Source organism: Bubalus bubalis, chromosome 18, assembly GCF_019923935.1.
Source record: "Bubalus bubalis isolate 160015118507 breed Murrah chromosome 18, NDDB_SH_1, whole genome shotgun sequence".
NCBI classification, from domain to species: domain Eukaryota; kingdom Metazoa; phylum Chordata; class Mammalia; order Artiodactyla; family Bovidae; genus Bubalus; species Bubalus bubalis.
The window spans coordinates 57,602,976-57,630,433 of NC_059174.1; the positions used below are offsets into that span (position 1 = coordinate 57,602,976).

Below are 27,458 nucleotides of genomic sequence, written 5' to 3' on the forward strand. Positions count from 1 at the left end.
TCTCACCTCTCACTGCTCATCCAGGTTAACACCACCTCACCCATGAAGTCTCCTGTTAAATCTGTCTCTTTCTGCCTCCTCTAGCTTTTTAATAGTCACACAGCATCACACAGGCGGTGCTAGTGGTAAAGAATCCACCTGCTAATGCGGGAGACAAAGAGATACAGGTTTGATCCCCTGGAGGAGGGAATCACAACCCACTCCAGTATTCTTGCCTGGAGAATCCCATGGACAGAGGAGCCTGATGGGCTAAGTCCATGGGGTCAGAGAGTCAGACATGACTGAAGCAACTTAGCGCAGCAGCACCACACAACCAAGGTCAGTTTTGGTATTAGAAATCTTCAGTGAATGTTTTTGCTCTGCTGCTGCTAAGTTGCTTCAGTCGTGTCCGACTCTGTGCGACCCCATAGATGGCAGCCCACCAGGCTGCCCCGTCCCTGGGATTCTCCAGGCAAGAACACCGGAGTGGGTTGCCATTTCCTTCTCCAGTGCATGAAAGTGAAAAGTGAAAGGGAAGTCACTCAGTTGTGTCTGACTCTTCGCGACCCCATGGACTGCAGCCCACCAGGCCCTCCATCCATGGGATTTCCAGGCAAGAGTACTGGAGTGGGGTGCCATTGCCTTCTCCATGTTTTTGCTCAGTTACTCCAAAAAGTTGAAAGGAAAGGTGTACCTTACTGGAAGACAGTTCTCCATGACCCTCTCATTTTATTTTTCATGTCTTATATCAGCTTCTGTTCTGGACTACTTTGAAAGGATTTTTATATAACCTCCTTGAAATATGGCAGTAGTCTCTGTCTTGGGGACAAGGGCAGATTCATTATCTAACTAATATAATAAGTAAAATGTCTTCCTCAGAAGCAAAGGTTGATAGATGTACTTACAATCCACACTGGAATATTAGGATTTCTTGAGCATAATGTTCTCCATCTGTGACACAGACCCCGCTGTGGGTGTGGCATCCCCCTGGACTTCTTTGCACAACCCCTCTGGGGCTTGTGGGAACAAAAGGAACCAGGTGTGAACTTGAAGCTCTTGCTGCCTGTTGTGCCACACATAATAATGGCTTCTGTCTCAGTCCTAGGCATCTCACGTCTTATGCCAGCATCCATGAAACTGGCAAGGTAACTTGCTTTGCAAATGGGGTAAAATCTTACACCCTTTACCTTTCTTGACAATCTTGGAAATGAGGATGGGGTAGTGACTGAACCAACATAACAAGCAGCCTTCATGTGTTATCACAAAAGCAGAGGGAAGCTAAATAGATGAGGTAGTTGGGGGCCTATCTCAGTCTGTTTGGGTTGCTGTAATGAAATTCCAGACAGCAGGTGGTTCATAAACATCAATTTATTTCTCTCAGTTCACAAGGCTGAAAGTCTGAGATCTGGGTGGCAGCATGGTCAGGTGAGGGCCCTCTTCTGGGTTGCAGACTTCTGGTTGTATCTTTACAAGACAGAAGAAGGCAAGAGAGCTCTTTCAGGCCTCTTTTGAAAGGTCATTATAATCCCATTCATGACGTAATCTCTTTCCAAAGCTCCATCTCTTAATACGATAACCTTGGGAGTTGAGTTTCAATATATGAATTTTGAGTGCACACAAACAGACCATAGCAGGATCCTTTGGAAAAATTCAGCATCCTGCATCAGAACATATCAGAAATTGTTGTGTGATATGCTTGTGTTTCCACATCCCACAGAGGTGACTGTTCCAGTAAGGGGAGATGCAGGTAGACAAGTGTTAGTGAGACATATTACCTTTTTACTTGCCTCCGGCAAGTGGTAAGGATTTTGGTCATGCGCCACTAATGTCTGATGTACAAAGTTTTCATTATATAAATTATATTCTCTTTGTTCGCAAGTTAGTGGCCCCAGCCTCCATAGCCTTGTCTAACTTGTCATCACATCTCTGCCAGTTGGGGTAGCTGATATAACCTGACCAAATTCAAGTCCTATTTTCCAGTGAAAGTTTAATGGGTCTTTGGGCAGATTACCATGCTCAATCTTTCCATCAGTGAAAGAAAAACTATTGTCTCTTGGACTCCCCATTAGCCAAAGGAGGCCCAACACTCACGACACTTCTGGGGCATGGGAGACAATGTCCTAATGATTTTGTCAGTTAATACCTCTGGCAAAGGGATGCAGCCTCCATTTAAAAGTCCCCACTGCTTTATGAACTCAGGGCCACTCTGGCACTACCAACAGGTGCACTGCTTATGAACAGCAGTAATTAGCTTGCCAATAAATGCACCTCAGGTGGGCTGCCATCTATGGGGTCGGATACGACTGAAGTGACTTAGCAGCAGCAGCAAATGGACCTCAAAACTGAAGCCTGATCCGTAGAAGCCTTGCAATTCTCTGGCTTGATGTTCCAAATTTGGGGATGAATCAACTTGGACTCCACTGCCACCAAGGTACGAAGGGCCCCCAAAGTCCTACATCTTACGGGAATCACTTATTCGAGAATGAACCCAGACTGGCTCCAGCAGCATCCTGGCTTTATAGGAATAAGTGGTATCTATCCCTTTGGGGAAATTTTCAGCTCTACACTATAGCCAAAGCCACTGGCACTACCAACTCTCAGTCCTCTGAGAGCTCCCTAAACGCACGGTCTGACCTACACGCGAGGTTTAGGCAAGCTGAAACCTAATGTTGTTCCCTGGGCCTCTGTGGCTGTGCAGTCTTAATGCCAGCTGTGCAGGAATAGAAAACAGATGTGGTCAGACACCTGGACGATTGCCAGCGTGTCCAAGTGGCGCATAAGCCTTTAGTGTGCTTTGGACATCCCTCTTTTATGATGTGAACTGTGGAAACAAACTGTTGTGCTGAGAGAACTGTTTGGGTCACTGACTTAAATACTCTTGGTCAGGGTCTTTTCTGTTTAGAGTCTGACCAAAATCAAGCTGCTGACTGCATCTATGAGCTGCAGAGGCTGTCTCTGCATGGCACACTTGGGACTCTTTGGTGGGGGGGAGCTTTGTTGAGGTGTAACTGACAAAATTATAAGATATTTAGAGCGCATCCTTAGCTAAGGAGATTTATAGCCTCCGTGAGTTGGCAAAGGTGGGGTTGCAGGAAGATCCTGGGAATAAGGAGGAAAAGACTGAAATATGCAACGTCTCCTCCGCTCAACCCCTGCTCCCTTTTATAAGGAGCAGTTTCCTAACAGGAGTGGGTCTTTAGCACAGACTCAGCTAAGGGACACTTATTTTGAGAGAGAGAGGGAGGGAGAGAGAGAGATTGAGATTGACTGATTACGTGGCTCTGGGAGCTTGGCCAGGACTGAAGCGAGGAAGGGAAGAGGAGATACGTAAGAGATCTGACGATTTAATAGGAACTGCTTTCCAAACAGAACGTATAGTTTGGGCAAAGGCTTGTTGGCATGAAAAAGCATGATGTGCTCAAGCAGTTAATTTTCCAGAACTGCTGAAGAGTATAAAGGGGAGGTGGGAGACAGCGTTCAGGAATCAGATCCACGCAGGAGGAGCGTTGGGTTTTACCCAGAGTAAGGCAAGTCGCCACCTTTCTCGGGGCCTCAGCAAAATAAGGCATAAATCAAAGACACACTCTCTCCTCCTCTCGCACAAAGGTTCAGAAGTCCGCTTGCCAGCAAAAGGAACCACTGCCTCCCAAACCAAAACCTGCAGATAGTTCTCGTTGCCCAGCCAATGACGTCATGGATTCCTAGCGACGCAGGCGCAGAAGAACTCGGAGGCGAGCTGGCTTAGCCACCTCCCAATCTTGCTCCTCATTGGCTAGAAGCAACTAGGCCGATGTTAGCGGCGACGTAGGCGGGCCCAATCTTGGTCGCTAAGATACCACGTACTTCCGTTTCCTCCTCCCCCTCTCCTAGGCTCCGGCAAGCATAATCTCGTCCCTTCGGCCAATGGCAAATGGGCGGTAGGCGGGACCTTATTTGTTCGGACCAAAGAAACGCAGGCTCAGCTCGGAGTATCGCAGCCAATGAATGTGGGGTAGCCCCTGTAAAGTGACTCGGGCGTCCCCACGCCTTTCTTTCCTCCTCCCAGCCCAACCCCTCCCCATCCCGGTTTTAGCACGGCGCTGGCCGCAGTCTTGACGGGAACGGGACGGGCCCAAGATGGCGGCGGCCGATGGCGACGACTCGCTCTACCCCATCGCGGTGCTCATAGACGAGCTCCGCAACGAGGATGTTCAGGTCCGGAAGCAACGGGGACTTGAGGAAGAAGGGAAAGGGGACCTGGGGGCACGGGCGTCCCTCGCGGACAAGGTTCAGTGTTCGCTGGGAGTGGCGGAAGGGGCGGCGGCCAATCAGCATTCCGTTTTCATTTGTTAGGGTCTCCGGACTCGATGAGAGGGCGCCCGGGATTGGGTGTCGGTACAGCGGAGGGCGGGAGCGAAGGCGAGCTTGGAGGGTCCTGGGCCTGCCAAGTGCGCGCGGGGCCCCGGGCCTACGAGGCCGCGGCTCTGGAGAGAGTCGACCGATTGGGTGGGGGAGAGGCGAAGGAACGGCTCGGTGATTGGCGGCAGCAGCCCTTGAATGGCGCCTCGGGGATGCGGTGGGCGCGTGACTTGCTCCGAGTGGGGGAGGGGCCGCCTGATTGGTGGGGGTCCGGGTAGTTTTCACCCTTCACGGTTTCAGCGGCTAAGGCTCAGCGCTGTGGGGTAAACTTTCCAAATGGAGACTGAGAGGTGAAGACTGACTATACAATTCCTGCCCTCCCACTCTCCAGTTTTGGTGTAGACCCCCGAAGGGGAGAGGGGCGAAAAGCTCACTCCCAAAGCGGGAACTGGCCAAATTCAGGTACGAATTACGAGGTGGAAACTCGTCCCCCTTCCAGGATCCTCCCGTTGAGTGGAGGGTGGGCAGTGTACTAAACGGACTAACATTTTTAATGTGTGGGAGCGGGAGGTTCAGATATCTGAGCCCAGCAGGCGAAGTATTGAGAAGAGGTAGGGTTCTAGGGTTTGCCTATCCCAGCCCTGCCTCTCACCCGAGTGACCTTGGGCCAATTACTTCACCTTTGTTTTCCATAAACTGTGGTCTAATAATAGTCCTGGTCTCAATGGGAGTTTGTAAAGGGGCTGAACGAGTTAATAATACGAGTCATATAGAACGGCGCCCGGTCTGTTGTAAGAGCCCAATAAATGTTAGCTGTAATTGTGGGGAGTGGTGATTGAAGAGTTTCGATCCTCCCTTTGGGCCTCAGTTTCCCCATTTATAAAATTGTGCGGGTTACACTGGCCCAGCCTCTGTGGCTTGGGCTCTTATGACCGTAGTTCGGGAGTCAGAACAGCAAGGCCAGCATGGTGGCTGCACAGTGAATGTCGAAGTGGTGGCAGATGAGGATTAATCCAGAGCTAGATCAAGTGAGGCCTGTGGACCAGCAAGGCAAAGACTGGTGAGGTGGAGGAGCCAGTGCCAGGCTTTGCATAGAGGAATGACATGCTCTGAGTTTTTGCTGTCGAATAGGGGCCAGGCAGGAGCAGAGAGACCTTTCTGGATGCCACTGCAGAGCAGCACCAGCATTGGCAGGATTGGGGGTATCTTGAAAAGGAGAGCTGTTGGGGTTGCTGGTGGTTTGGATGCAGTGTGGTGAGTGATGGAGGAGTCAAGATGACTGAGGTTTGAATGCCAGCACTACCGGTGCGCTCCCTGTGTGCCCTGGACCAGTCAGTGCCTTGCGTGTTCTGGGTCCAGATTCCTCATCTGTAAGGAATAATGATGAGTGAAGAAGCAGCATCTGCCTGGTTGGGAGGTTGCAGTGGAATTGGCCCCTTAAGAAGGCATTCAGTGATGACCTCATTCAGTTGTCATAGCAGTTTATGGTTTTATATTTGGAAAGTGAGGTTCAAAGAAATTGCTTCCTTAGCCAGTAAGAAGCAATGACTGGGTTGCATTGTCTCAGGTTGTTTGGGGCACCACAGTTCTTAAAATGTGGTCCACTGGTGGAGAGACCAGGTTTCTGTGTTACTTATACTGTCTGCTTCAGTTTTCTCATCTATGAAGTGGGAATAGGGAATTCCCTAGCGGTCCAGTGTCTGGAACTCGGCACTTTCACTGTATTGGGCTCAGAGTTCAGTCTGTGGTTGGGGAACTAGGGTCCTGCAAACTGTGCAATGGAGCCCCCCCCTCCGCCCCAAAAGTAATACTTAGCATTTCATAGGGATGTTTCAAGGATTAAATAGGTTAGTACAAGGAAAATGCTTAGAACAGTGTGTGACATGTTTTAAGTTTTCATTAAATTTAGTCTGCCGCTTGTGGTAAGATGAGGGCTTCATCTCTCAAAAGTGAGATGCTTCAGGAATTTAAAAACTATTCTCTTAATGGTTACTATAGAGCAGTGGGTCTTAACAGGTTGTCACGACTGGTGGGGAGAGTGCCGCAAGCAGTAGCTAGGTATGCTACTCAACATCCTGCACTGCCCAGGCCCTCCCTTCACAAGGGATGGTCCAGCCCCAGAGGTCAGTGGTGCCAAGGCTAAGAAAGAAACCCTGCTGTATGCTAGCCTGCTAAGTGCTTTGTGTGTGTTTGTTGAGTCCTCACAAAAGAAATCTGAGATAGGTGCTGGGTTTTTTTCCAGTAAATGATTTTTGATTGTCAAATCTCAAGCCACAGAGAAAATAGTACCAAATCCAGATTCAGCAGTTTTTTAAAAAAAATTTTATCATATTTTTTCACCTGTTTCTTATCCTCTCCCACACACACTTTTTTTTTTTTTTTGCTGAAGTATTTTAAAAATAAATCCCATGCCCCAGATACTGTCTCCTACATACTTCATTATGCACCTCTAAAACCATGGACTTTTTAAATTTGGCTGTGTGGCACAGCATGTGAGATCTTTGTTCCCCAACAAGGGATCAGACTAGTGCCCCCTGCATTGGAAGCATGGAGTCTTAACCCCTGGACCATCAGGGAAGTCCTAAAACAATGGGCATTTTAATAACCACAATGACATTATCATAAATCAGTTCAGTTCAGTCACTCAGTTGTGTCCGACTCTCTGCGACCCCATGGATTGCAGCATGCCAGGCCTCCCTGTCCATCACCAACTCCTGGAGTTTAGTCAAACTCATGTCCATTGAATCAGTGATGACATTCAACCATCTCATCTTCTGTCATCCCCTTCTGCCTTCAGTCTTCCCCAGCATCAGGGTCTTTTCAAATGAGTCAGTTCTTCACATCAGGTGGCCAAAGTATTGGAGTTTCAGCTTCAGCATCAGTCCTTCCAATGAATACTCAGGATTGATCTCCTTTAGGATTGACTGGTTTGATCTCCTTGCAGTCCAAAGGACTCTCAAGAGTCTTCTTCCAAGACCACAGTTCAAAAGCATCATACATGACAAAGTTTTTACAGTGACCTTTGATGTCATCTAACAATCAATTCATACACATAAATCAGATTTTCCTGCTTGTTCCAGAAGTGTCCTTTTACAGTTGGCTCCTTTAAATCAGATTCTGAATCTTCATTCTGAATGTTTGGTCATTGTCACAAAACCCAATAAATACTGAAATAGGACTTTGCCAACAGCATTGGGTTTCAGGGCAGCACTTTTCACCACCAAGCTGGGCCCTGTGGAGACAGAGTAGGCCCGGAGGTGACACAGAGGTGGCAGTGCCATGGGTGGAGGCAGACCAGGGTTTCAAGTCCTGGTCTGGCAACTTTATGAGTTACTCAACCCTTCTGGGCCTTGATTTTCTTGTTAAGTGAGAAAAAGGGTGGGAGACACACCCGGCAGGGTGTGCTGTGAGGATTAAATGAGATAAACTGTGTAAAGACAGCAGGTTCTTGCATGGTCTAAGACATTTTGGGTGCCTACACCTTAGAAATATGACGTCCCAGACTCCAGTTTCTTTTCTGGAGCACATAGAGTACATGGGGGTTTGAAGCAGAACTCAGGAATCAGGTTGCTCTGAGAGTTTAGTTGGTGTAGGGTGGTGGTGAAGGATGTGGGTTCAAAATCCAGGTTCTGCTGTGCCGTCTCTGGATAACCTGCATTTTTAAAGACTTGAAAAATATTTATGCTTGCTGTTTTTGACCCAGCCCTGTTCTCGGTTCAGGATTCACCAGCTGGTAACAGTCATGCCCCTTCCTCATCCCAGAGACAAGTCACCTTCCAAATGGGGGAGCAGGCACCTCCATAATTATAAGGCCAGGTAAACTGCTAGGGAAGGACTCGTTTGTGCTGCGGTTTCCAAGGAGGTGGGGAGATTACTTTTTTCCTTTCTATTTCAGGTGAACTATGTGTTCCCTGCTCAAGAAATAAAAATACATGAGAAATAATGATAAGAATAATGGTTAACACTTGCATGTGTGCTTCATGCCAGGCTCTGTGTCTTCTTTATTTGATTATCCCAGCAGTCCTGTGAGACAGGCATTGTTGTGATAGCCATCTTACAGCGAGGAAACTGAAGCTCCGAGGCAGCTGGGTTTACCTAGGGACCTTAGCTAATTGGTGAAGCCAGAGTGCATACTTGTTCATTCTTAAAAAAAAAAAATCAGATGCTCCAGAAATAGAGACTGTGGTCCTCATTTCACTCTGGTGATGCAGAGCTTTTCACACCCATCTGCCTGCACACACCCACACACATTATGTTCATTTAAAAACAGGATTCTTCATGGAATGAGGTGGAAGGATGTTAGGATTTTATAGAAGGTGAAGAGGCACTTGTGTTACTCACTGGGCGTTTCCAGGGCTGAGGCTTGTTAAAGCAGCCACCTTGCAGCGCCTGCCGCCCCGCTCATTGCCAGCCACCGGCTCTACCAAACTGTAACAGTTTGGAGCACATTCCCCCAGGTTCTTTCCTTCTCTGCCTGTAGAAATAGATGTGTAGCCTAGATTTAAAAAAATTAATCCAGCATTTATTGGACTCTTCTTGTTTGCCAGGCCGTGCCCTGGGATTTGGAGGCACAGAGTGCAGAAGACAGAATCCCTGCCCTTGTGAAGCCCACATTCTGGTGGGGAAGGAGAAACAGTGAACAGAGAAGTACAGCTGACCCTTGAACAGCACAGGTTTGAACTGTGCAGGTCCACTTACGTGCAGATTATTTCAGTAGTGAATACCGTGGTACTACGTGGTCTGCTCTTGGTTGAACCCACAGATGTGAAACTGAGATACAGAGGGCCCACTGTAAGTTATACTCAGGTTTTCAAGTGAGCTGATTGCGGGCGCCCCAACCCCGTGTTGCTCAAGGATCCGCTGCCTGTGTTGGAAATGATGAGATTTAAGATGTGTAGAGTGATGGGGCCGTGCTGGTGTACCCGGGGCAGGCATTGGTGAGGACTGAGCGGAGGCCTGAATGCAGTGAGGGGAGCCCTGGTGTGTCTTGTGGGAAGCTGAGGAAACAGCATGTCAGCAAGTAAGAAGATCTGACCGTAATGTTTGTGTTTTAGTAGCTGTTGAGGGAGCTACTGTGACAGGAACCCAGGGAGCAAAGAGAGGGAATGGGAAGTGAGGATGAACCTGTACACAGGAGCCAGTCGTGTTGGGCCTTGTAGTCCACAGGAGAGCCTTCGGGTGTCACTCAGCGTGAAGCGAAGACATTCTACATGTGGGACCGTACTCCATGTGGTCATATCGGGGAAGCTCTGTGGATTGAATGTGATGTGGATTTTAAAAAGTGGTAGCGTTTCTGTGTGGATGTAGTGGTGAGAAGGGAGTTTTTATTTATTACGTCTCGTGTAGTAGGCTGAGGGCTGCTGGGGACACAAGCAGCCCTGGCTCACGGTGATACGTGTGGTCGTGGAACCATGGGTGTGAGCAGAGAGGTTCTGCTCATCCTCCTACCACTCATCAAAGAGGAAAATCTTTCCTGGACGTTCCTTGCCCGGCTTGTCCTTGTGTCTTTCTGTCCAAAAAGAACTCAGTCATTGACTGGGGTAGTTAGGATTAAGGTTGGCTGTAGTAGCGTCACTCAGTCGTGTCTGACTCTTTGCGACCCCATGGACCGTAGCCCACCAGGCTCCTCTGTCCATAGGATTCTCCAGGCAAGCATAGTGGAGTGGGTAGCCATTCCCTTCTCTAGGGAATCTTCCTGACCCAGGGATTGAACCTGGGTCTCCCACATCGTAGGCAGATTCTTTACCATTTGAGCCACTAGGGAGGCCAAGGTTGGCTGTAAATAATAGGAAGACTCTGAATAAATGGTACTTAAATGACTCACATCAGTAAGTCTGGCGGTAGTCCAAGCTGGTGTGACACTGTAGGCGTTGGAGTCCCAGGCTCTTACACATTGTTCTGTTGTCTTCCATCCCGCCCTCCCCAGTTCCAGGTACCTCAAGACCCCAAGATGGTTGCTGAAGCCCCAGCTATCATAGGCCCATTCCAGACAGGGAAGGAAGGATGAAGAATGTGACCCCTATCTCCCCATAAGAGCACTTCTAGAAGTCACACACACCGTTCCCACTTGGATTTCACTGGCCAGACATTAGTCTCATGGTCACATCCAAATGCAAAAGTGATTTAAAAATATCTTTGCAGGGACTCACATGCACAGATGGAAACCAGAGGTCCTAGGCATCAGTATAGCCCAGTGCAGGAGCTCTTAACCTGGGGTCCATCTGGCATTCAGGGCATGTCCATGACTTTGGGTGAGGAAGATAGCATCAGGGAGTGCCTGTGTGCTTCCCTCTCAGATTTCACTGGCAGTTCACGTTCACCGTATTTAGTTGTTTATATGTTTCTGTAGGTCTGTCTCTCTATACATTTAATCTTCAGCTAAAAAGAAGATGCAGGGCTTGTGATGTTTAATCTGGAGACCCTCTTCCTGCCAGGCCGGTGAGCAGACCACTTCAAGCCCAGGTGGTCCAAAGACCCAGTGACACTGTATGAAAAGTGGGGTGTTTTTCTGAGGAGAGGCCACCATGGCATTTCTTCAGGCTGTCACCATTGTGGTTGCCAGAGAGAGTCTTAGCGCCTTCAACCGGAGGGGGTGCAGGGTCCCAGGCACGTTCCGCCCTCTTCAGAGCTGCACGGCCCGGGGAAGAGCAGGCCGAGGAAGCCCTTGCTGCTCCCCCTTCGCCATACTCCCTTCTTTCCGCTCCTCCTCTGGGGAGGAGTCCGGCTTGTGCTTGGGCTGGCGAGGTTGATGGGCCTACCCACCACCGGGGTGTCGTCTTGCCCTCTCCGCACAGGAGCTCACGGCTGCAGCCTCGCTGTCAGGCTGAAGACGCAGAAGGGAGATTCCCAGGTGGCCAGGCCACCCGAGCAGCTGGGGTTGGGTCCTGGCCCACTCAGAGCTCATTCAGGCAGCTGTCTGCGCCCCCAAGCCTGCCCCTACGCTGGTGGAAAGGTGGCATTGGTCGTGTTCCCTGGGATGAGGGCATCAGATGAGGTCCTGACACTAACATTCTGAGCCTGAGGCCTGCCTTGTGTTAGCAGAGGGTGCGATTTCAGGGGTGGCCACGACAAAGTGCCGCAACTTAGGTGGCTGCAAACAACAGAAAGGGTTCTCTCTCAGTGCTCTGGAGGCCAGAGGTCCGAGGTCAGGTGTTAGCTGCATTGGTTCTTTCGGGAGGTTCAAGTCTGAGATCACGGTGTTAGCTGCATTGATTCTTTCGGGAGGTTCAAGAAGTCCGAGATCATGGTGTTAGCTGTGTTGGTTCTTTCAGGAAGTTCAAGTCTGAGATCACGGTGTTAGCTGTATTAGTTCTTTCGGGAGGTTCAAGAAGTCTGAGATCATGGTGTTAACTGTATTGGTTCTTTCAGGAGGCTCCGCGCCTCTCCCCAGCTTCAAGGGGCTGCCAGCCATTCTTGACAAATTCCTTGGCTTGTGGACACAGCCCCAACTCCTTCTGTTGTCTTCACACGGCCTTCCCCTCTGTGTCTCTTCGTCTTCTCTCCTGTCTCTTGTAAGTCACTGCCGTTGGATTTCGGGCTCGTATCTTTCCTTTCCTCTCACACCCCTCCCACACTTAGCACTTCTGACACCAGATGGCTTTCCCCCTTCCTGATCAAGCAGTTCTTGGCAACACCTGCTGGATGTCCTACAATTGGCATTAAAGCAGGCCCCCTCCATGGATTTGATTATTTGCTTCAACAGCTCACAGAACGTGAGGAAACACTTGCATTTACCAGTTTGTTATATAATAAAGGATGCAATAAAGAGTCTAGATGAACAGCCATGTGAAGAGATGCAGAGGGCGAGGTCAAGGCAACTTTTGTCCCCTGAAGTTGGGGTGCATCACCCTCATGGTATGTAGGGGTGCACCCCAAGCCCCATACTCTGAGGTTTCTTACAGAGGCTTCATCACATGGACGTGGCTGATCATCCGGTCAGTGCCCCTCTTGGGGGATTGGGGCTTGGGGCTGGAAGTTCCCAGCTTCTGAGCATGGCTTGCTCTGTGTGGTGACCAGCCCCATCCAGGAGCCCAGCCAGAGTCACCTCATTAGAACAAGAGACATTCCCATCATCCAGGAAATTCCAAGGAATTTGGGGGCTCAGTATCAGGAACCAGAATTGAAAATCAAACATCAGAACAAGAGATGCTCCTTGTGTTCCTGTCTCTTAGAAAGCTGCAGGGGTTTAGGAGCCAGGAACTAGGGGTAGACACACACTTTTCTAATGTTTCACAGCACCACCGCCACCCCCCGCCCCAAATTCAGGACGATCTCGAGGTGCTTACTTGGTTACATTTGCGTATTTCACTTTTACCATTACTGAGGGTTAGGACTGGGACGTATCTTTTTGCAATCACTGTTCAACCCACCGTACTAGTGGAATTACTACTGCTAATGCTAGTCTTGTTTTTACTGCAGTGTTATTATAATATTGTTTGTTCTGTTATCACCACTGTTAACCACCATCTACCATCTAACCCATCACTGGGTTACAGTCCCTGCTCCATGCCACAGAGCTCTGTGACCCTTAGAAGGGACTTTCACTCCCTGAGCCTGTTGTCCTGGGGTAGGGCCTGTAACCCTCTGCCCTCAGCTTGTCGTGAGAGCTAAATGAGACATGCAAGTGAGTACTCTGCCTGGGACTGGGCCCAGCACAGTAAGCTGGGAAAGTAGCTGCTGCTGTTAAGAGCACAAGGTGGAGTGTGTTAGTGGTGTGAGCCAAAGAGTGGGCACGAGTAGGAGGGTGGGGGACTTGAGCATGAAGGCAGTGTCAGACAGAGCGATCCTGGAAGGTGCTGAAGGGGGTGGTGGCTCAGTGAGACCCATCGGGTACTGTTGCTGAGGCTGCGGCTGTAATTTAACAGCTCAAGGATACACAGTCACTTGGTAGGCTTGCGTTACTCAGCACCCCACACATGCTTAGCAAGGCTTCCAGCGGCCGACTGGGTCCAAAACTATCACCTTAAGTGTGGGCTTGCTAACGTTCTCCCTTCCTTTTCTTCTTCCCCTCATTAGCTTCGCCTCAACAGCATCAAGAAGCTGTCCACCATCGCCTTGGCCCTCGGGGTCGAAAGGACCCGCAGTGAGCTTCTGCCCTTCCTTACAGGTACAGTGGAGTCCTGGGGCCCACGTGGGGAGTGGGGAGTGGAGTGGGGGCTTCTGGGGGTGGTTCCTGCCAGATAGGAGAGAAACCTCTCCGTGAGTTGATTGTTCGTAAGTGCGGTGTGCTGGGTGCTGGGGGCTGGTGCAGGGACTAATGGAAGGGGGTCTGAAGGCAGATGGAGGCTGGTTTGAATTACAGCTCCAGTTAGAAGCTGATGACTTAAGGCAAATTACTTAACTTCTCTGTTCCATAGAGTTTTTGTGTATGAAACAGGCATGGTCATCATGCGCTATAGCGTTGATGTGAACATTAAACAATAATAATAGTAATAATAGCTAATACTTACTATAAACTGACGATATGCCAGATAGTGTTCTAAACCCTTTCTTGTGAGAATTAAGTTTGTTCACATAGAGCTTGTGCTCTATGCCACCATCGTTGTCAAGATTATCTCACAGTAGGTAAGACTACCGCCCTCATTTTATAGATGAGGAAACTGAAGTATGGAGAGATGAAGTGACTTAATTGGTCGTGTAGTTAGGAAGTGACTCAGGATATCTATCAAGTCACGCTGGCTCTGGACTTGACAGTATTGGTGGTCTCTCTTCCCTAGCATCGCACACCTAATCACTCATTCCTGCACCCCGCCACCTCTGCCCGCCCAGGTAGGGGGTGGCTGCCAGGTTGAGGAAGCAGACTGGAGCACGCTTGTTCCCCAGGGTGAGTCAGCTGTGGGGCGGGACTGTAACCCAGTCTGTCTTGTCCCGCAGATACCATCTACGATGAGGACGAGGTCCTTTTGGCCCTGGCGGAGCAGCTGGGCACCTTCACCACTCTGGTCGGAGGCCCCGAGTACGTGCACTGCCTGCTGGTGAGTCTGGAAGCCGGGGAGGGCCCCTGCCCGCCCCTGGGGCGTCAGAGCCAGGATCCTCGCAGGGAGGGGAGAGTGCAGGCCAGGCGAGGGTCGTCTTCTCTGACCTTGATCAGTCACTTTAACCCAGCAGGTCAGCAGGCTTTTACTATATTTGAACGAAAACGCACCCGTCTTCCTCACTGTTGACTGGGCACGTCTGAGCAGCACCAGGCCTCACCTGGCCCTCTGCATGTGAGGTTTTCAGTTGGGAGTCAGGCTCCACTTACTTGCTGGGTGATGTATAAGTCACCTGACTTCTCTTTCAGCGCTGTCCTTTCCTCATCTATAGAAAGGGAGTCCTTAGAACTTACGTTGAGGACCACCTCAAGAAGCCTTAGTGCAGTACTTGGCATATAGTAAGCACTCAGCTCCGTTGTCATGCTGTCCATGCTTTGGGGTAGAGACAGTCACACCGTCTATGGCCGTACCACCCTGGACACACCCAATCTCATCTGATCTTGGAAGCTAAGCAGGGGTTGGTCCTAGTTAGTACTTGGATGGGAAGAGAGTCACACTGCTAGTGAGTGGTAGAGCTGGGATTCCAGGCTTGTCCTTGTGACTTTTCCTGAGTTCCTGTCCATGTGACCCTGTGTTGGATGATGGCGGAGGTCAGAGATGGTCAGATACGAGAGTAACTGCTGTTTGGGAGAAGGGAAGGGAGGAGGCGCTCCAGTCCTGTGGCCTGGGTTGAAAGAACCTTGGAGGCTGCTTAGTTTTCATGGTTCCTCAGAACCGCCATTTCCCCCTGTGATTCTGTCTTTCATGATCCCTAAAGATAACGTCTCCATATTTTGGCATCTGCACTTGCTGGTGTTTTGTGGTTAGTCTGCAGGCTTTCTTTTAGTGGCATATGAATCATTGCCACATTTTTAATGAGATTGTAAAAAATTTGTTCTTGATTTTTTTATTTTTTATCACGGTGAGTTAGTAATAATTAGTTACCATTATTAATAGTGCCTTTATTAGTAATAATGGTGATAAATAGTTACCATTATTAAGAAGTAGTTACCGTTTTCACCACTCTTTTTCCATGACATTAAGTACATGCACACTGTGGTGCAGCCATCGCTACTGTTCATCTCCAGAACTTTCTCATCTTCCCCAAAGAAACTGCTCATCAAGCAGTAACTCCCCAAGCTCCTCACCCCAGCCCCCAGCAACCACCACACCACTTTCTGTCTCTGAGTCTGCCTGCAGACATACCTCAGAAATTGTGGGTTTAGTTCCAAACTACCATAATAATAAAATGAGTCACATGAATTTTTTTGTTCCCTAGTACATATAAAAGTTATGATTACACTTTAATGTTGTTTATTAAATGTGCAGTAACATTCTGTCAGAAAAAAAGATACATATCTTAGTTAAAAAATACTTTCTCACCAAAAAACACTAACCATCATCTAAGCCTTCCCCAAGTTGTAGTCTTTTTGTAGTAGTAACATCAAAGGTCACTGATCGCAGATCATCATAATAAATACATTAATAATGAAAATGTTTGAAATATTTTGAGAATTATTGAAATGTGACACAGACTCAAAGTGAGCAAATGCTATTGGAAAAGTTGATGTTGATAGACTTGGTGGATGCAAGGTTGCCACACACCTTCAGTTTGTAAAACGCGGCACCTCACGTAAGGAAGCATACATTATGCAGTCTTTTGTGAAAGGCTTATTGCATTTAGTATAACGTCTTCAAGGAGTTCATCCACATTAAAGCTTGAGTCAAATGAGATTTCTTTTTCACATGTAAGGGCCTGGCCCTTTTGGCTGCTTTTGGAAACCCCGAGATTTGCTTTCCCCGGCTGTGTCCCCCCATGACAGTTGGTGGAGCTGGAAGCTGGAAGCAGCTCTGCTCCCTGGACTGGACACTCTCCAGCCAGTCTCTGCCCCTGCTGTCCCCACCTGTCACCTTTGCCCATTGCTGTAGTCAGTCACCTGCCTGGGTCCTGGAAACATCTCCATTTATGATTTTTCTGCTTTCTGTCCCTGTCAGGCCAGGTTGGACTTCAGACCACAAGCCTCCACCCACATGTTTATTTGAACAGATTAGGATAAAAATTGAGTCTCCCTTCTTTAAGTCAGTAATTCCTGCATTCCTGCTCTGTGCTAGGAGGTCTGCTGGGCTCCAGGTGACCCCATGGTCAGCCAGTCACACGTCCCTAAAGGAACACGATCACTCCAGGCCTCGCAGTAACAAGAGTCTCGAGCCCCAGGTTCCCCAGTATCGTGAGATCCTGGGGTGGTTGTCTGTCAGAAACCACAGCTCTGCCTTTCAGCCCTCTGGAGGTTCTGGAGCCAGCTGGCCTGGTTTAGATCCTGGCTTGTCACTGTTCCATCTAAGGCTGTGCCTCAGTTTCCTGTTAGTTTAGAATGGAGACAGTAACAGGACGTGCTTCATGGGACTCGTGAGTTAGAACCAGCACCGCTGGAGCTGTGGCCCTGCTAAGAACATGCAGTAAATAGACCCTGCTGTCAACATCAGTGATTATTACTGCACTTGGAGATGCCAGGGACAGCTGTGGCCGTTCAGAAGGTGACATGTACAGCTTGGGGGTTTGTACACCCCACTGAAGCGCCTTCAAGGATCTGTGCGTGAGGTTCTCTGTTGTGGTTCTTCAGGGAGGAGACACTGGGTGCGCGTGGGCCTCTGGTGATCAGGGAAAGCCTGTCGGAGGAGCTGAGTCCCTGAAGGGGTGCAGCTGGGAGCTTGGGGGGGCTGGGGAGGAGCTGTGCACTGATTCGTTCTGCCCCACAGCCGCCCCTGGAGTCGCTGGCCACGGTGGAGGAGACGGTGGTGCGGGATAAGGCAGTGGAGTCCCTGCGGGCCATCTCGCACGAGCACTCCCCCTCCGACCTCGAGGCCCACTTTGTACCCCTGGTGAAGCGGCTGGCGGGCGGCGACTGGTTCACCTCCCGCACCTCAGCCTGCGGCCTCTTCTCTGTCTGCTACCCCCGCGTGTCCAGTGCCGTCAAGGCGGAGCTTCGACAGTGAGTCCCCCGGCCTCTGGGCCCTGGCGAGACCCTGCCTCCCGCTTCTGCTTGGTCCCCTTCTCTCAAGCCTCAGGCTCTGTTAGGCCCATCCAGCACCCAGAAGCTCCTGAGCTCTGCCAGCCCTCAGAGAGCTGGTGTCTGGACACGGCCGGGTGTCAGTCCAGGCACTGCCTCCTGCTCGTTTAGGAAATGAAGACGATGATGGTTCTTCCTCCTGTTGGTTATTTAAAAGAATTAACTGTGTATAAAACGCTTAGGACAGACTCTGGTACATGGCAGGCACCCAGCCAGTGACGTGTGGTGCAGTCGTAGGCCTGTCTCGGTGTGGCAGATGGGAGGCCGCCACCTCCACCACCTCCCTCCCTCTTGGCTGAACCCCAGGAAGTTGCTTGCACTTGAGATTTGGCCTGTGGAAGAACCAGTATTTTTAATTGGATTAAAATCTCCCATTAATGTGTGTTTCCTCTCTTCCCTCTGGACTCCTGTCCTTCCACCATTGTCCTGAACCGCCGGCAGCACGCCCAGCCCCTGAGCCCCAGCCCCTGAGCCATCACTCCGGCCAGGACAGCGGCATGCAGCTGCTCGCAGACGCTTGAAGGGCTGTTCTAGGCCCCTTGTGTCTCTTTAACTGGAAGCAGTTGGTGCTGGAAAGGAAACGCTCTGAGCAGCTTCAGTGCAGCCTCTTAGCTGAGCAGAGGCTTATTTATGTGGTCACAATAATAGATAGAATCAGCAGCTGTGGCTTGCTGTAGACCTGCATGCAGAGAGACGGCTGGGTGTGTCACACACGGTGTCTTGTTTAAACCTCAGTGGCCCAGTGGGGTGGGTTCTGTTATCAGTTCCTTCGTGTAGGGCTAGGGAGACTCAGAGGCTGTCACTTGGGTCAGGATTACTTGGGCAAAGCCAGGAGCTGCAGGGCTGCCTGGGATTTCAGGGTTTCCTTCTCCTGAGCCCCCTCTACCCGCCCAGGTACTTCCGGAACCTGTGCTCAGATGACACCCCCATGGTGCGGCGGGCCGCAGCCTCCAAGCTGGGGGAGTTCGCCAAGGTGCTGGAGCTGGACAACGTCAAGAGCGAGATCATCCCCATGTTCTCCAACCTGGCCTCTGACGAGCAGGTGGGGCCGCCTGCCCACCCCTCTGCTGCTTCTCCCTGCGGTGGACCCCGAGTCTGGGGAGGAGGCCCAGGGCTGATGGGGCTTCTGCTCCCCCTCATTGTTCCCATCCTCTCCCCAGGACTCGGTGCGGCTGCTAGCGGTGGAGGCATGCGTGAACATTGCCCAGCTCCTGCCCCAGGAGGACCTGGAGGCCCTGGTGATGCCCACCCTGCGCCAGGCTGCTGAGGACAAGTCCTGGCGCGTCCGTTACATGGTGGCTGACAAGTTCACGGAGGTATGTGCAGGGGCTGTAGATAGCGTCTCACGGACGGGGAGATGGAGGCCTCAGGAAGGAGTGGGGCCACATGGAGCTGGGGTTTAGTGAAGCCCAGTGGGTCATCCGGGCGTCGAAGCAGGAAGCTCTCTTGTCATTTGATTAGCTCACCTGTCAACCCTGGTTGGTTGATAGTGGCAGCTTGAAGTGCTTCCTTGAGGTTTCTGAGGCCAACTTAAGGTTCTGTGGGGGAGAACCACAGGAGCAGAGAAGGGTAGCATGTGTGTGTTCCCGACCTACGAACCTCATCTCCTTTGATGGAGACGTCTCTCCTTGGCTGTAGGCGGCCTCCTCCCTGTATGTTACCTGTGGGTTGTGTTCTCATCTCCTCTTCTTATAAGCGCTTTAGATGTTTTGGCTTAGAGCTCACCTTAATGACCTTATTTTACCCTGTTACCTCTTTAAAGACCCTGTGGCCAAGTATAGTCACATTCTGAGGTACTGGGGTGGGGAGTTATGGCATCAGTGTATGAATTTCAGGGGATACAGTCGAGTCCCAAAACACGGCTCAAATGTTTGAATGGTCAGAGTGATGCTGTCAAGCAGGCAGAACAGATGCCATGTCTCTGAGGACAGTTCTCTTTCCATGGAGTCTCAGTGACTCATCGCACAGACATGTTTGTCAGGCTCCAGCTCGTGGCTGGGTGTTGGGGATCCAGTGAATTCAGCACGTTCCTGGCCTTCAAGGAACAGGCAGCCTGAAGGGGGAAGGTCAGCTGAGACAGATGGAATGCAGTGAGACAGCATGACAGGTGCAGGGCCGGCTGGTGGCCGTGGAAGCGCTGAGACGAGGGGGTGCTGCAGCAGGTTCTGGAGGACGAGAGAGAGAGAGCCGGGGCAGGAGCTGTGTCCCATGTGTGCAGAGGGCCTGGGCGGTGAGAAGAGGACAGGCAAGAACGTTGGGCATGGCTCTCGGGGGAGAGGAAGCTGGAGAAGCGGGCAGCAGGCCCCTCTCCTTGCAGTCAGGAACCACCCTGCGCCCCCAGGCCCTCACGAAGCAGCTTCACAGCAGAACCTGTGCATTTTTCCTTGCCTGGTTTCCTGAGGGGTGGGAGGGACCCTAACCTGTATTGTTTTATTTTAATTGCAAAAGTAATATCGGTTCTGGTAAATAGTCTTAACACGGAAATAATACAAATGAGAAAGTGACAGTGATCATACATCATTAGTCTTTTGGGATCAGGGACAGAAAACCCAACCCGAGTAACCTGAACAGTAAGGCAGTCTGCTGTTACTTTTAATGCAGACAGCAGTACTCTGCAGTAGGTACCCTTGGGGTTTGAGGAAGCAGAGGCTCTGAGAGGTGCAGGCACTCATCCAAGGTCACACAGATGATAAGCAAGAGGAAGAACTTGAGCCAGGCAGTTGGACTCCAGGGCCACACTCATGACCACTGCCCTGCCCAGCTCCTCGGCACCATACACAGTTCATCACTGCACAACAGGGAAACTGAGGCTCAGAGAGGCTCTGAGACCTGGCTGAGGTCGCCCCTACGGCAACCGCGTTACATCTCAGTGGTGACACAGGGCTGCTTTTGCCTCAGTCCTGGTGCCTGTAACTTTGATTTTGTTCTCATTCATTGAAGGTGCCCAGCAAGCCCTCTCACCTCTCCCGCCCTTCCTTCCCTTCCTGCAGCTCCAGAAAGCGGTGGGGCCTGAGATCACCAAGACGGACCTGGTCCCTGCTTTCCAAAACCTGATGAAAGACTGTGAGGCCGAGGTGAGGGCCGCCGCCTCCCACAAGGTCAAAGGTTGGTGCTGGTGACCAGAACACAGCAAGCGGGCGTGTGGGTGGTGGGCTGGGTGTCCAAGGGGCTGCAGGCAGAACGGGCACCTCGGGTCTCACCTCCTGTCACCTCCCTCTCGCTGTCCACAGAATTCTGTGAAAATCTCTCTGCTGACTGTCGGGAGAATGTGATCATGACCCAGATCTTGCCCTGCATCAAGGTAACAGGGAGTTTGGTGGGAGGAGTAGAGCATGCCTGAAACCTTCTGGAAGGAAGGTGGAGATAGGGCGTGAGGGGCAGCCTGGTGCAGACTGAGTTCCCAGCCTCCTCTGACCAGGCGGTGTTGGGTTTAGAGCAGTCAGGAAGCCTGAGGGCAGGTGGAATCTGAGGCTCGGGGCTGAGCATGATCAGGGGGTGCTTCCTCCTCAGAGCTCACGGCATCTCCTCATCCACAGAGCTTCGAGCTTGGGGCAGAGGCCCCTGGTGGGGGCAGGGGTTGTTGAACTCCAGGCACGCCAAAGGTGTAAGGAAGACACTGCAGTTCCCCTCGTGCACTCAGGCTGGATCGAGAGGACAAAAGCAGGCAGTGTCTTGGTGTTCGTAGGACTTGAGTCTCTGCAGCCACTGACCCCATGGCTCCCGTCCTCCTTCTCCCTCCCAGGAGCTGGTGTCTGATGCCAACCAGCATGTCAAGTCGGCGCTGGCCTCCGTCATCATGGGCCTCTCCCCGATCCTGGGCAAAGACAGCACCATCGAGCACCTCCTGCCCCTCTTCCTGGCCCAGCTGAAGGACGAGGTGTGGGCTCCGTGGGGCTCTGCATGCTGGCCATGGTGGGCGGGGTGGCTGCTCCCTAGGGTCGCCGGCACCTGTGGCAAATGCCTGGGTCGCCAGGGAGTTGAGTGTCTTTGGGCCGGGGGCGCTGCACGGTAGCTCATTCGCTTATTTGGTGTTTGTTTCACGTGTCTTTATTCTGTACTAGTCTTTTTCCTGGGCATTAGGGATACTGAGAAAAAAAAGGAACAAGACCCTTTTGATCCTCCAGGACCTTCAGAGACTGGCAGTGGAGAGGGACAGATGGGCGGTCCCTTGACTCCCTGATCATACAGGCACTGTGACAGGTTCACATCTATCCAAATTCAGGCTAAGGTGCCTACTAGAGACCTCAAAGTGCCATGGATTAAATAAGGTGGAGAATGGTTTCTCTTACAGGAATCCAGGGGCGGGGGGACTCACACTGAGGGCATTGTCCCTGCTGACCCCAGCGCCCTGTGGGTCTGAGGTGGCTGCCCTGATTTGTTCCATCTCAGCCAGCATGAAGGGAGAGGGCACCGACCAGCAGCAGGCCAGTCCTCTCAGACCCCAGAGAGGGTGCCCATCCTTTCTGCTGACGGCTGACCTTAGGTTACAGGTCTCCAGCCTGTGTGGAGGTCAAGTTGATGCCACATGGCCCAAGGGCCTCACCATAAGTCACATTGTTAGCATGATCTTTTTGACATGGCCCAGGGCCCTTTTTTATTTCAGATACTGAGAGATCATCTCCCAGAAGCTGGCGGGGGGCCAGTCCTCTGTTTGGAATGTGCCAAGTTTGAACAGCCTAGCCCTGTCCAGTTAATAACCCTTTACTGCACACTTGATTATTTGGTTCACTGATTGATTTCAGCCCATGCCTCTTCACCCCACAGCTCCCAGAGGGAGATGCAGGAAAAACTGACTGTGGTGTCTGCCCTCCAGGAATATAGGATGTTGGACAAGGAATTAAGTATATTTGTGTTCCTTTTCTTAGAAGTTGCTTCAGAGATTTTTGGAAGCAGATGGGAATATAGGTTCCCCCTCTGTGCTAAGATAGAGCATTCCTATAAGCCTGTCATAGATTGAAATGGTGTAGAGTGAAGCAGCTGTTGTTTTCTTTGGTAAAAGCACAAATCCTCTTTGGGTTTCTTTTAGTGAAAGCAGGAACCCATGTAAGTCTCTCATAGTGGTGTGAAGTTAACTTTGGATAAATGGGGACTACCTGTGTACATGTGCATGTGTGTTTGTGTGTATGTTAGTCACCCAGTCATGTTCGACTTTGCAACCCCATGGGTAGCCCACCAGTCTCCTTTGTCCATGGAATTCTCCAGGCAGGAATACCGGAGTGGGTACCATTCCCTTCTCCAGGGGATCTTCCCGACCCAGGGATCAAACCTGGGTCTCCTGCATTGCAGGCAGATTCTTTATCGTTGGAGCCACCAAGGAAGCCCATACATGCGTGTAGTGTAAGTCAGAGCCTTGCCCTGGGCTCTGTGTGCGGTGCACCTTCTCAGAACGCTCCTGTCCTCTCCTCAGTGCCCGGAGGTGCGGCTGAACATCATCTCCAACCTGGACTGCGTGAACGAGGTGATCGGCATCCGGCAACTGTCGCAGTCCCTGCTCCCTGCCATCGTGGAGCTGGCGGAGGATGCCAAGTGGCGTGTGCGGCTGGCCATCATCGAGTATATGCCTCTGCTGGCGGGACAGCTGGTGAGAGCACAGGCGTGGGCCAGGCCCTCTGCCTGGGGAGGTGGGTGGTGCAGTCAGGCCTGGGGGCCATGCCGGGGCCTGGGGCCCGTGAGGGCCCAGTGGAAGGTGTGAGGGCTGTCGTGGGAGTCAAGGGGAGGGAAGGGAAGAGAGCCCCTCAGGTGAAGTGGAACAGTGCCTGGCTCTTTGCGGGGGTGGGGAGTGGTTTCCCTGGGCTTTGCCCAGATCTGCGCAGTCTCAACCCTGATTTGTTATCTCGTTTCCTGCAGGGGGTGGAGTTCTTTGATGAGAAACTCAACTCCTTGTGCATGGCCTGGCTTGTGGATCATGGTGAGCACCTCCCCAGGATCTCTGGGAGGAGACTGGGGCTCCAGAAGGGTGCAGGGGTGGATTGGGGCAGGTGGGGGGTGGGCGTCACCCCACTGCTGCCAGGTACATGGACCAGCTCCCTTGCTTTCTGGATTCCCACAGGAGGTCAGGGTGGGAGGTGGATGTATCAGGTCACCTGGGGCTGCCAGGTCCAGTGGAGAGTCTGAGGGCCACCTGGCAGACAGCCCGAGTTTGAATCCTACTTCCTGGCTGTCGAACTTTAAACACGTCTTCCCAGTCTTTGAAGGCCATTGTGAGAATTGCTTATTGTTTTCACTAGGAGTGGCAAAAATAAAAGTTAGCATTTGTCTGTAACAGGCTCCATTCCACGTACTAAGTCATTCACTTGGGCAAATTCAGAGCCTCAGTCTGCCCGTCCGTGCCTTGGAGCTGTTGAGAACGTGCTACGTGAAAACAAAACCCTACCTCTAGCGCACAGCCCTCTCTTTCTCTGCGAGTTTACGGGTTCTCATGTGGCCTGGCACCTGGGGCTGCTCTGCAGGTGGGAGCGAGTGTGACTATGAGTCCCCACCTGCGTCAGTCCCTCACCTCCTGAGTCTCCCTCCCTCCTCTTCGTCTCACAGTCTATGCCATCCGCGAGGCGGCCACCAGCAACCTGAAGAAGCTGGTGGAGAAGTTCGGGAAGGAGTGGGCCCACGCGACTATCATCCCCAAGGTCTTGGCCATGTCTGGGGACCCCAACTACCTGCACCGCATGACCACACTCTTCTGTATCAATGTGAGCGCCCACCGGCCCCCACCTCTCCCTGGGGGAGGGGAAGTAGACGGGAGAGGAGAAATGGAGAAGGTCCTCGGGGGAAAGCTGGCTTGGGAGTAGGGACGTGATGGGATCTGGGGCTGTAGGGGTGAGTCCTTGGGGAACTGCAGACCGGAGCTTGGGCTCCCTGGTCAGAGTCACAGGGCCTTTGCAGGAGGGGACCTGCATGGGGGAGACAGGAAATTTGGCCGACAGAACAGTGATTGCCAGGTCTGTCTGAGCACCCCCTCCTTCCCCACAAAATGTATGATATTTATGATAGAATGGTTAAAGCACAGTTTTCTAGAATCAGACCTACTGTTTAATTCTAGCTCTGCCATATATTGACTGTGCACCTTGAGAAAATTACCTTAGTGCTTAGCGCCTCAGTTTTCTCACCTGCAAAGGGTTCATACCAACAATCACAGCCCCAGAGTCCTGAGGCTGTGAGATTGATCTGGTTATACAGCTTAGAACAGTGGTTCATATGTAATGTATGGTGTATATGTAATATGTATATGTATAGTGTGTATGTAATATGTAATGTATGGTGTGTGTGATACATAATGTATGGTGTGTGTGTGATACGTAATGTATGGTGTGTGTGTGATATGTATGCTGTGTGTGTGATGTATGCTGTGTGTGTGATATGTAAATGTGTGATAGATACAGTAGAAAGTGCTTGTATGTAGTCACTTAAATAAACCACTTAAATAAGCTTAAATAAAACCACTTAAATAAACCACATAACTACATATTAAAGAATGAGATTTAAAAGTTAGCATAAAATTGTTCCGGTAATCCCTTCCTGTGCATCACTCTGGAGATCACGGCACTAAGGAAGGGATCCCAGTGTCAGGGATCCAGTCCCATCCCCAGAGGATGAGGGAGACTCTGAGAAGGGGAGCTGGGATGGGACAGTGTGGGCTGGGGGTTTTCAGGGCAGGGAGACGGTGGAGTTAGGAGGGTGTTAGGGGACCTGAGAACTTGCGGAGAATCAAGGCCCTCAGGCTGGGCGAGTCTGAGTTCAGAGTCCCCCTGATGCTCAGCTAGCTTCACCCCCAAGCCTAACAGCCACTAAGTGTCCCGGTCAGAGGGAGCGAGGACTCTGGGGAGTCACCCTCTGCTGCTCCCTGGCCTGCAGGTGCTGTCCGAGGTCTGCGGGCAGGACATCACCACCAAGCACATGCTGCCCACCGTGCTGCGCATGGCCGGGGACCCTGTCGCCAATGTCCGCTTCAACGTGGCCAAGTCCCTGCAGAAGATCGGGCCCATCCTGGACAACAGGTGAGGCCTGCCCCTCCTCCACACACGATTGCATTTGTATCAACTTCAAAAATGGATCAAGGGGGACGCAGGCGATGGAAGTGAGAATGGTGGTTATTTTGGGGGAAGGGCCTTGTGACGCCTGCACCTCTGTCTGTCCAGGACACAGCTTCACCCCTTAGTTTCTCTCTGAAGGCTACCTTTGTCCCCCAAACAGCTGACTGCTGCTGCAGAAGCATTTCCCTTGGCCCTTACCTCCCTGGGACACTGTAGGGCTGAGTCCCTCCCTCAGGTGCTCGCCTCTCCTCTTACTTGTCGGCAGTTTGATCTGCCTTCTCCCAGTCTGGGCTCTGTGTGGGTGAGAATCAGGAGGGTTGGGTTTTCTGCTGTGTCCACACCTGATGGGCAGTAGGCCTCAGTAGATAATGTTACACAAATCCAAGGCGTCATGTGGCCGAGGCTCAGAGGCTTGAGGTTCTAGGTTTTCTGCCCCACCTTTCCACACAACCTCACCTGCCTGTACCTATTCTGGGCCCCCAAGGCCTCTGTCCTGGTTTGTGAGACTTCCAGCCTTCCAAGTACTGGTTGCTCTGGCCCCTGAGAGCTTTCATGTACCCGTGTGTCTGCGTCTGTGCAGACACCCAGCAGCCCCGCCCAGCTGACCTCTCGCCTTCCCCCCTCTCCCCAGCACGCTGCAGAGTGAGGTCAAGCCCGTCCTCGAGAAGCTGACCCAGGACCAGGACGTGGACGTCAAGTACTTCGCCCAGGAGGCTCTGACTGGTGAGGCGTCAGGAATCTGAGACACCGGCGGGAGGGGGTGGGGGTCTGCGAGGGCAACGCTTGGCCTGGGAGCAGCCGTGGGCAGCGGGTTGGCTGCCTTCTGACTCCTGCCTCTTCCTGTTCCCCCAGTTCTGTCTCTCGCCTGATGCTGGAAGAAGAGCCACCGCCAGCCTCCGGTGTCCGCCCTCCCCCGCCAGGCTCCTCCCTGGGGGGGACAGTGGGGGGCCTTTGGCTGTCACTCCCTGTGCATGGTCTGACCCCAGGTCCCTCCCCCCGGCACGGTTCCTCCCTCAGCCCGGGACTCTGACTCCTCATGTCCACTCCCCACGGGGCTGGGGGCGCACAAGGTGGGACAGAGCAGAGACCCTGGGAGGAAGGGGCCACTCCCGCCCTCTGGGGGACAGACGCGAGCATCCCAGGTCGCCGGCTCCTGCTGCTGTATGGGGACCCCTCCCCCATCTCCTCCACCTCCCTCCCTTCCTCTTGGTGGTTTTTTTGTGTCAATTGTGCCGTTTTTATTTTATTCCCTTTCCCCCCTTTTCACAGAGAAATAAAGGTCTAGAAATAGCTGGTCCTCTGGTCTTAGTCACTAGATGGAGAAGGGGGCCCAGCCTTGCGCTTCTTTCTGGTGAGGACTGACTGGACTTGCCACACCCCTGTCCTGTGAGTGAGGAGGATTCCCTGGGAAGCCGATGGGCTGATGGGCGTGCTCCTGGCCCCAGGGGCCAGCGGAGTCCTGAGGTGCACTTAGGTTTCACAGAGGCTGGCTGAGTGTGTGGTGGTTAGAGCAGGTGCCTTGGCGCCAGACTGCCTGCGTCCAGATCCTTGTCCTTCCGTTAATAGCTGTGTGGCCTTGAGTAGGTGCCCAGTCTCAGATTGCAAGACTGTAAAATGGGGGTAACAGAATCTAGATTGAGCGGGACAGGAATGAAGACTGAATGAGGTAATACACACAGAGTGGGCAGTGATGTTTGACGCATGAGAGGAGTGGACCAGGAGCTCTCAGGATCATCAGGGCTGCGACAGAGCAGGCTGGGGACTGTGGCTAGACAGAACCACTTGTTCTCTCTCAACGTCTGTTCTTCTGTTTCTTTAGTACTGATTAGACACCTGTATTTAGTTGGGCACATGGCTGCCTGGATTCAAGGCATTTTCCCAGGGTCTCTTGAAATTCGGTGTGGCATTGCAGCTAAATTCAGGCCAGTAGTATGTGAACAAAAATGGCACGGGCAGCTTCTAGAAGGCATTCCTAAGTGGGGAAATAATGCTTCCGCCTCCCTGCTGAGCCCTGGATGTGGACCAGATGGCAG

At 51.8% G+C, this 27,458-nt stretch overlaps 1 protein-coding gene across 1 annotated transcript; it reads left to right on the forward strand.

Moving 5' to 3' along the window:
• Positions 1-3,997: 3,997 nt before the first annotated feature.
• Positions 3,998-26,715, forward strand: PPP2R1A (protein phosphatase 2 scaffold subunit Aalpha). The gene is made up of 15 exons (XM_006065060.4): positions 3,998-4,173; positions 13,333-13,423; positions 14,191-14,291; positions 17,088-17,320; positions 18,293-18,440; positions 18,559-18,714; positions 20,389-20,503; positions 20,629-20,699; positions 21,141-21,275; positions 22,806-22,979; positions 23,246-23,306; positions 23,930-24,084; positions 25,247-25,389; positions 26,057-26,148; positions 26,278-26,715. The coding sequence occupies exons 1-15, from the start codon at positions 4,096-4,098 to the stop codon at positions 26,292-26,294; spliced, it is 1,770 nt and encodes a 589-aa protein (XP_006065122.1). The 5' UTR covers positions 3,998-4,095; the 3' UTR covers positions 26,295-26,715.
• Positions 26,716-27,458: the final 743 nt, after the last annotated feature.

What these genes read in the sequence shown, in the direction of transcription:
- PPP2R1A (XM_006065060.4), top strand. Translation starts at nt 4,096, where the DNA reads ATGGCGGCGGCCGATGGCGACGACTCGCTCTACCCCATCGCGGTGCTC. An exon ending in AGATCTTGCCCTGCATCAAG is followed by an intron (nt 20,700 to 21,140) that starts GTAACAGGGAGT and finishes TCTCCCTCCCAG; the next exon opens with GAGCTGGTGTCTGATGCCAA. An exon ending in GGCCTGGCTTGTGGATCATG is followed by an intron (nt 23,307 to 23,929) that starts GTGAGCACCTCC and finishes TTCGTCTCACAG; the next exon opens with TCTATGCCATCCGCGAGGCG.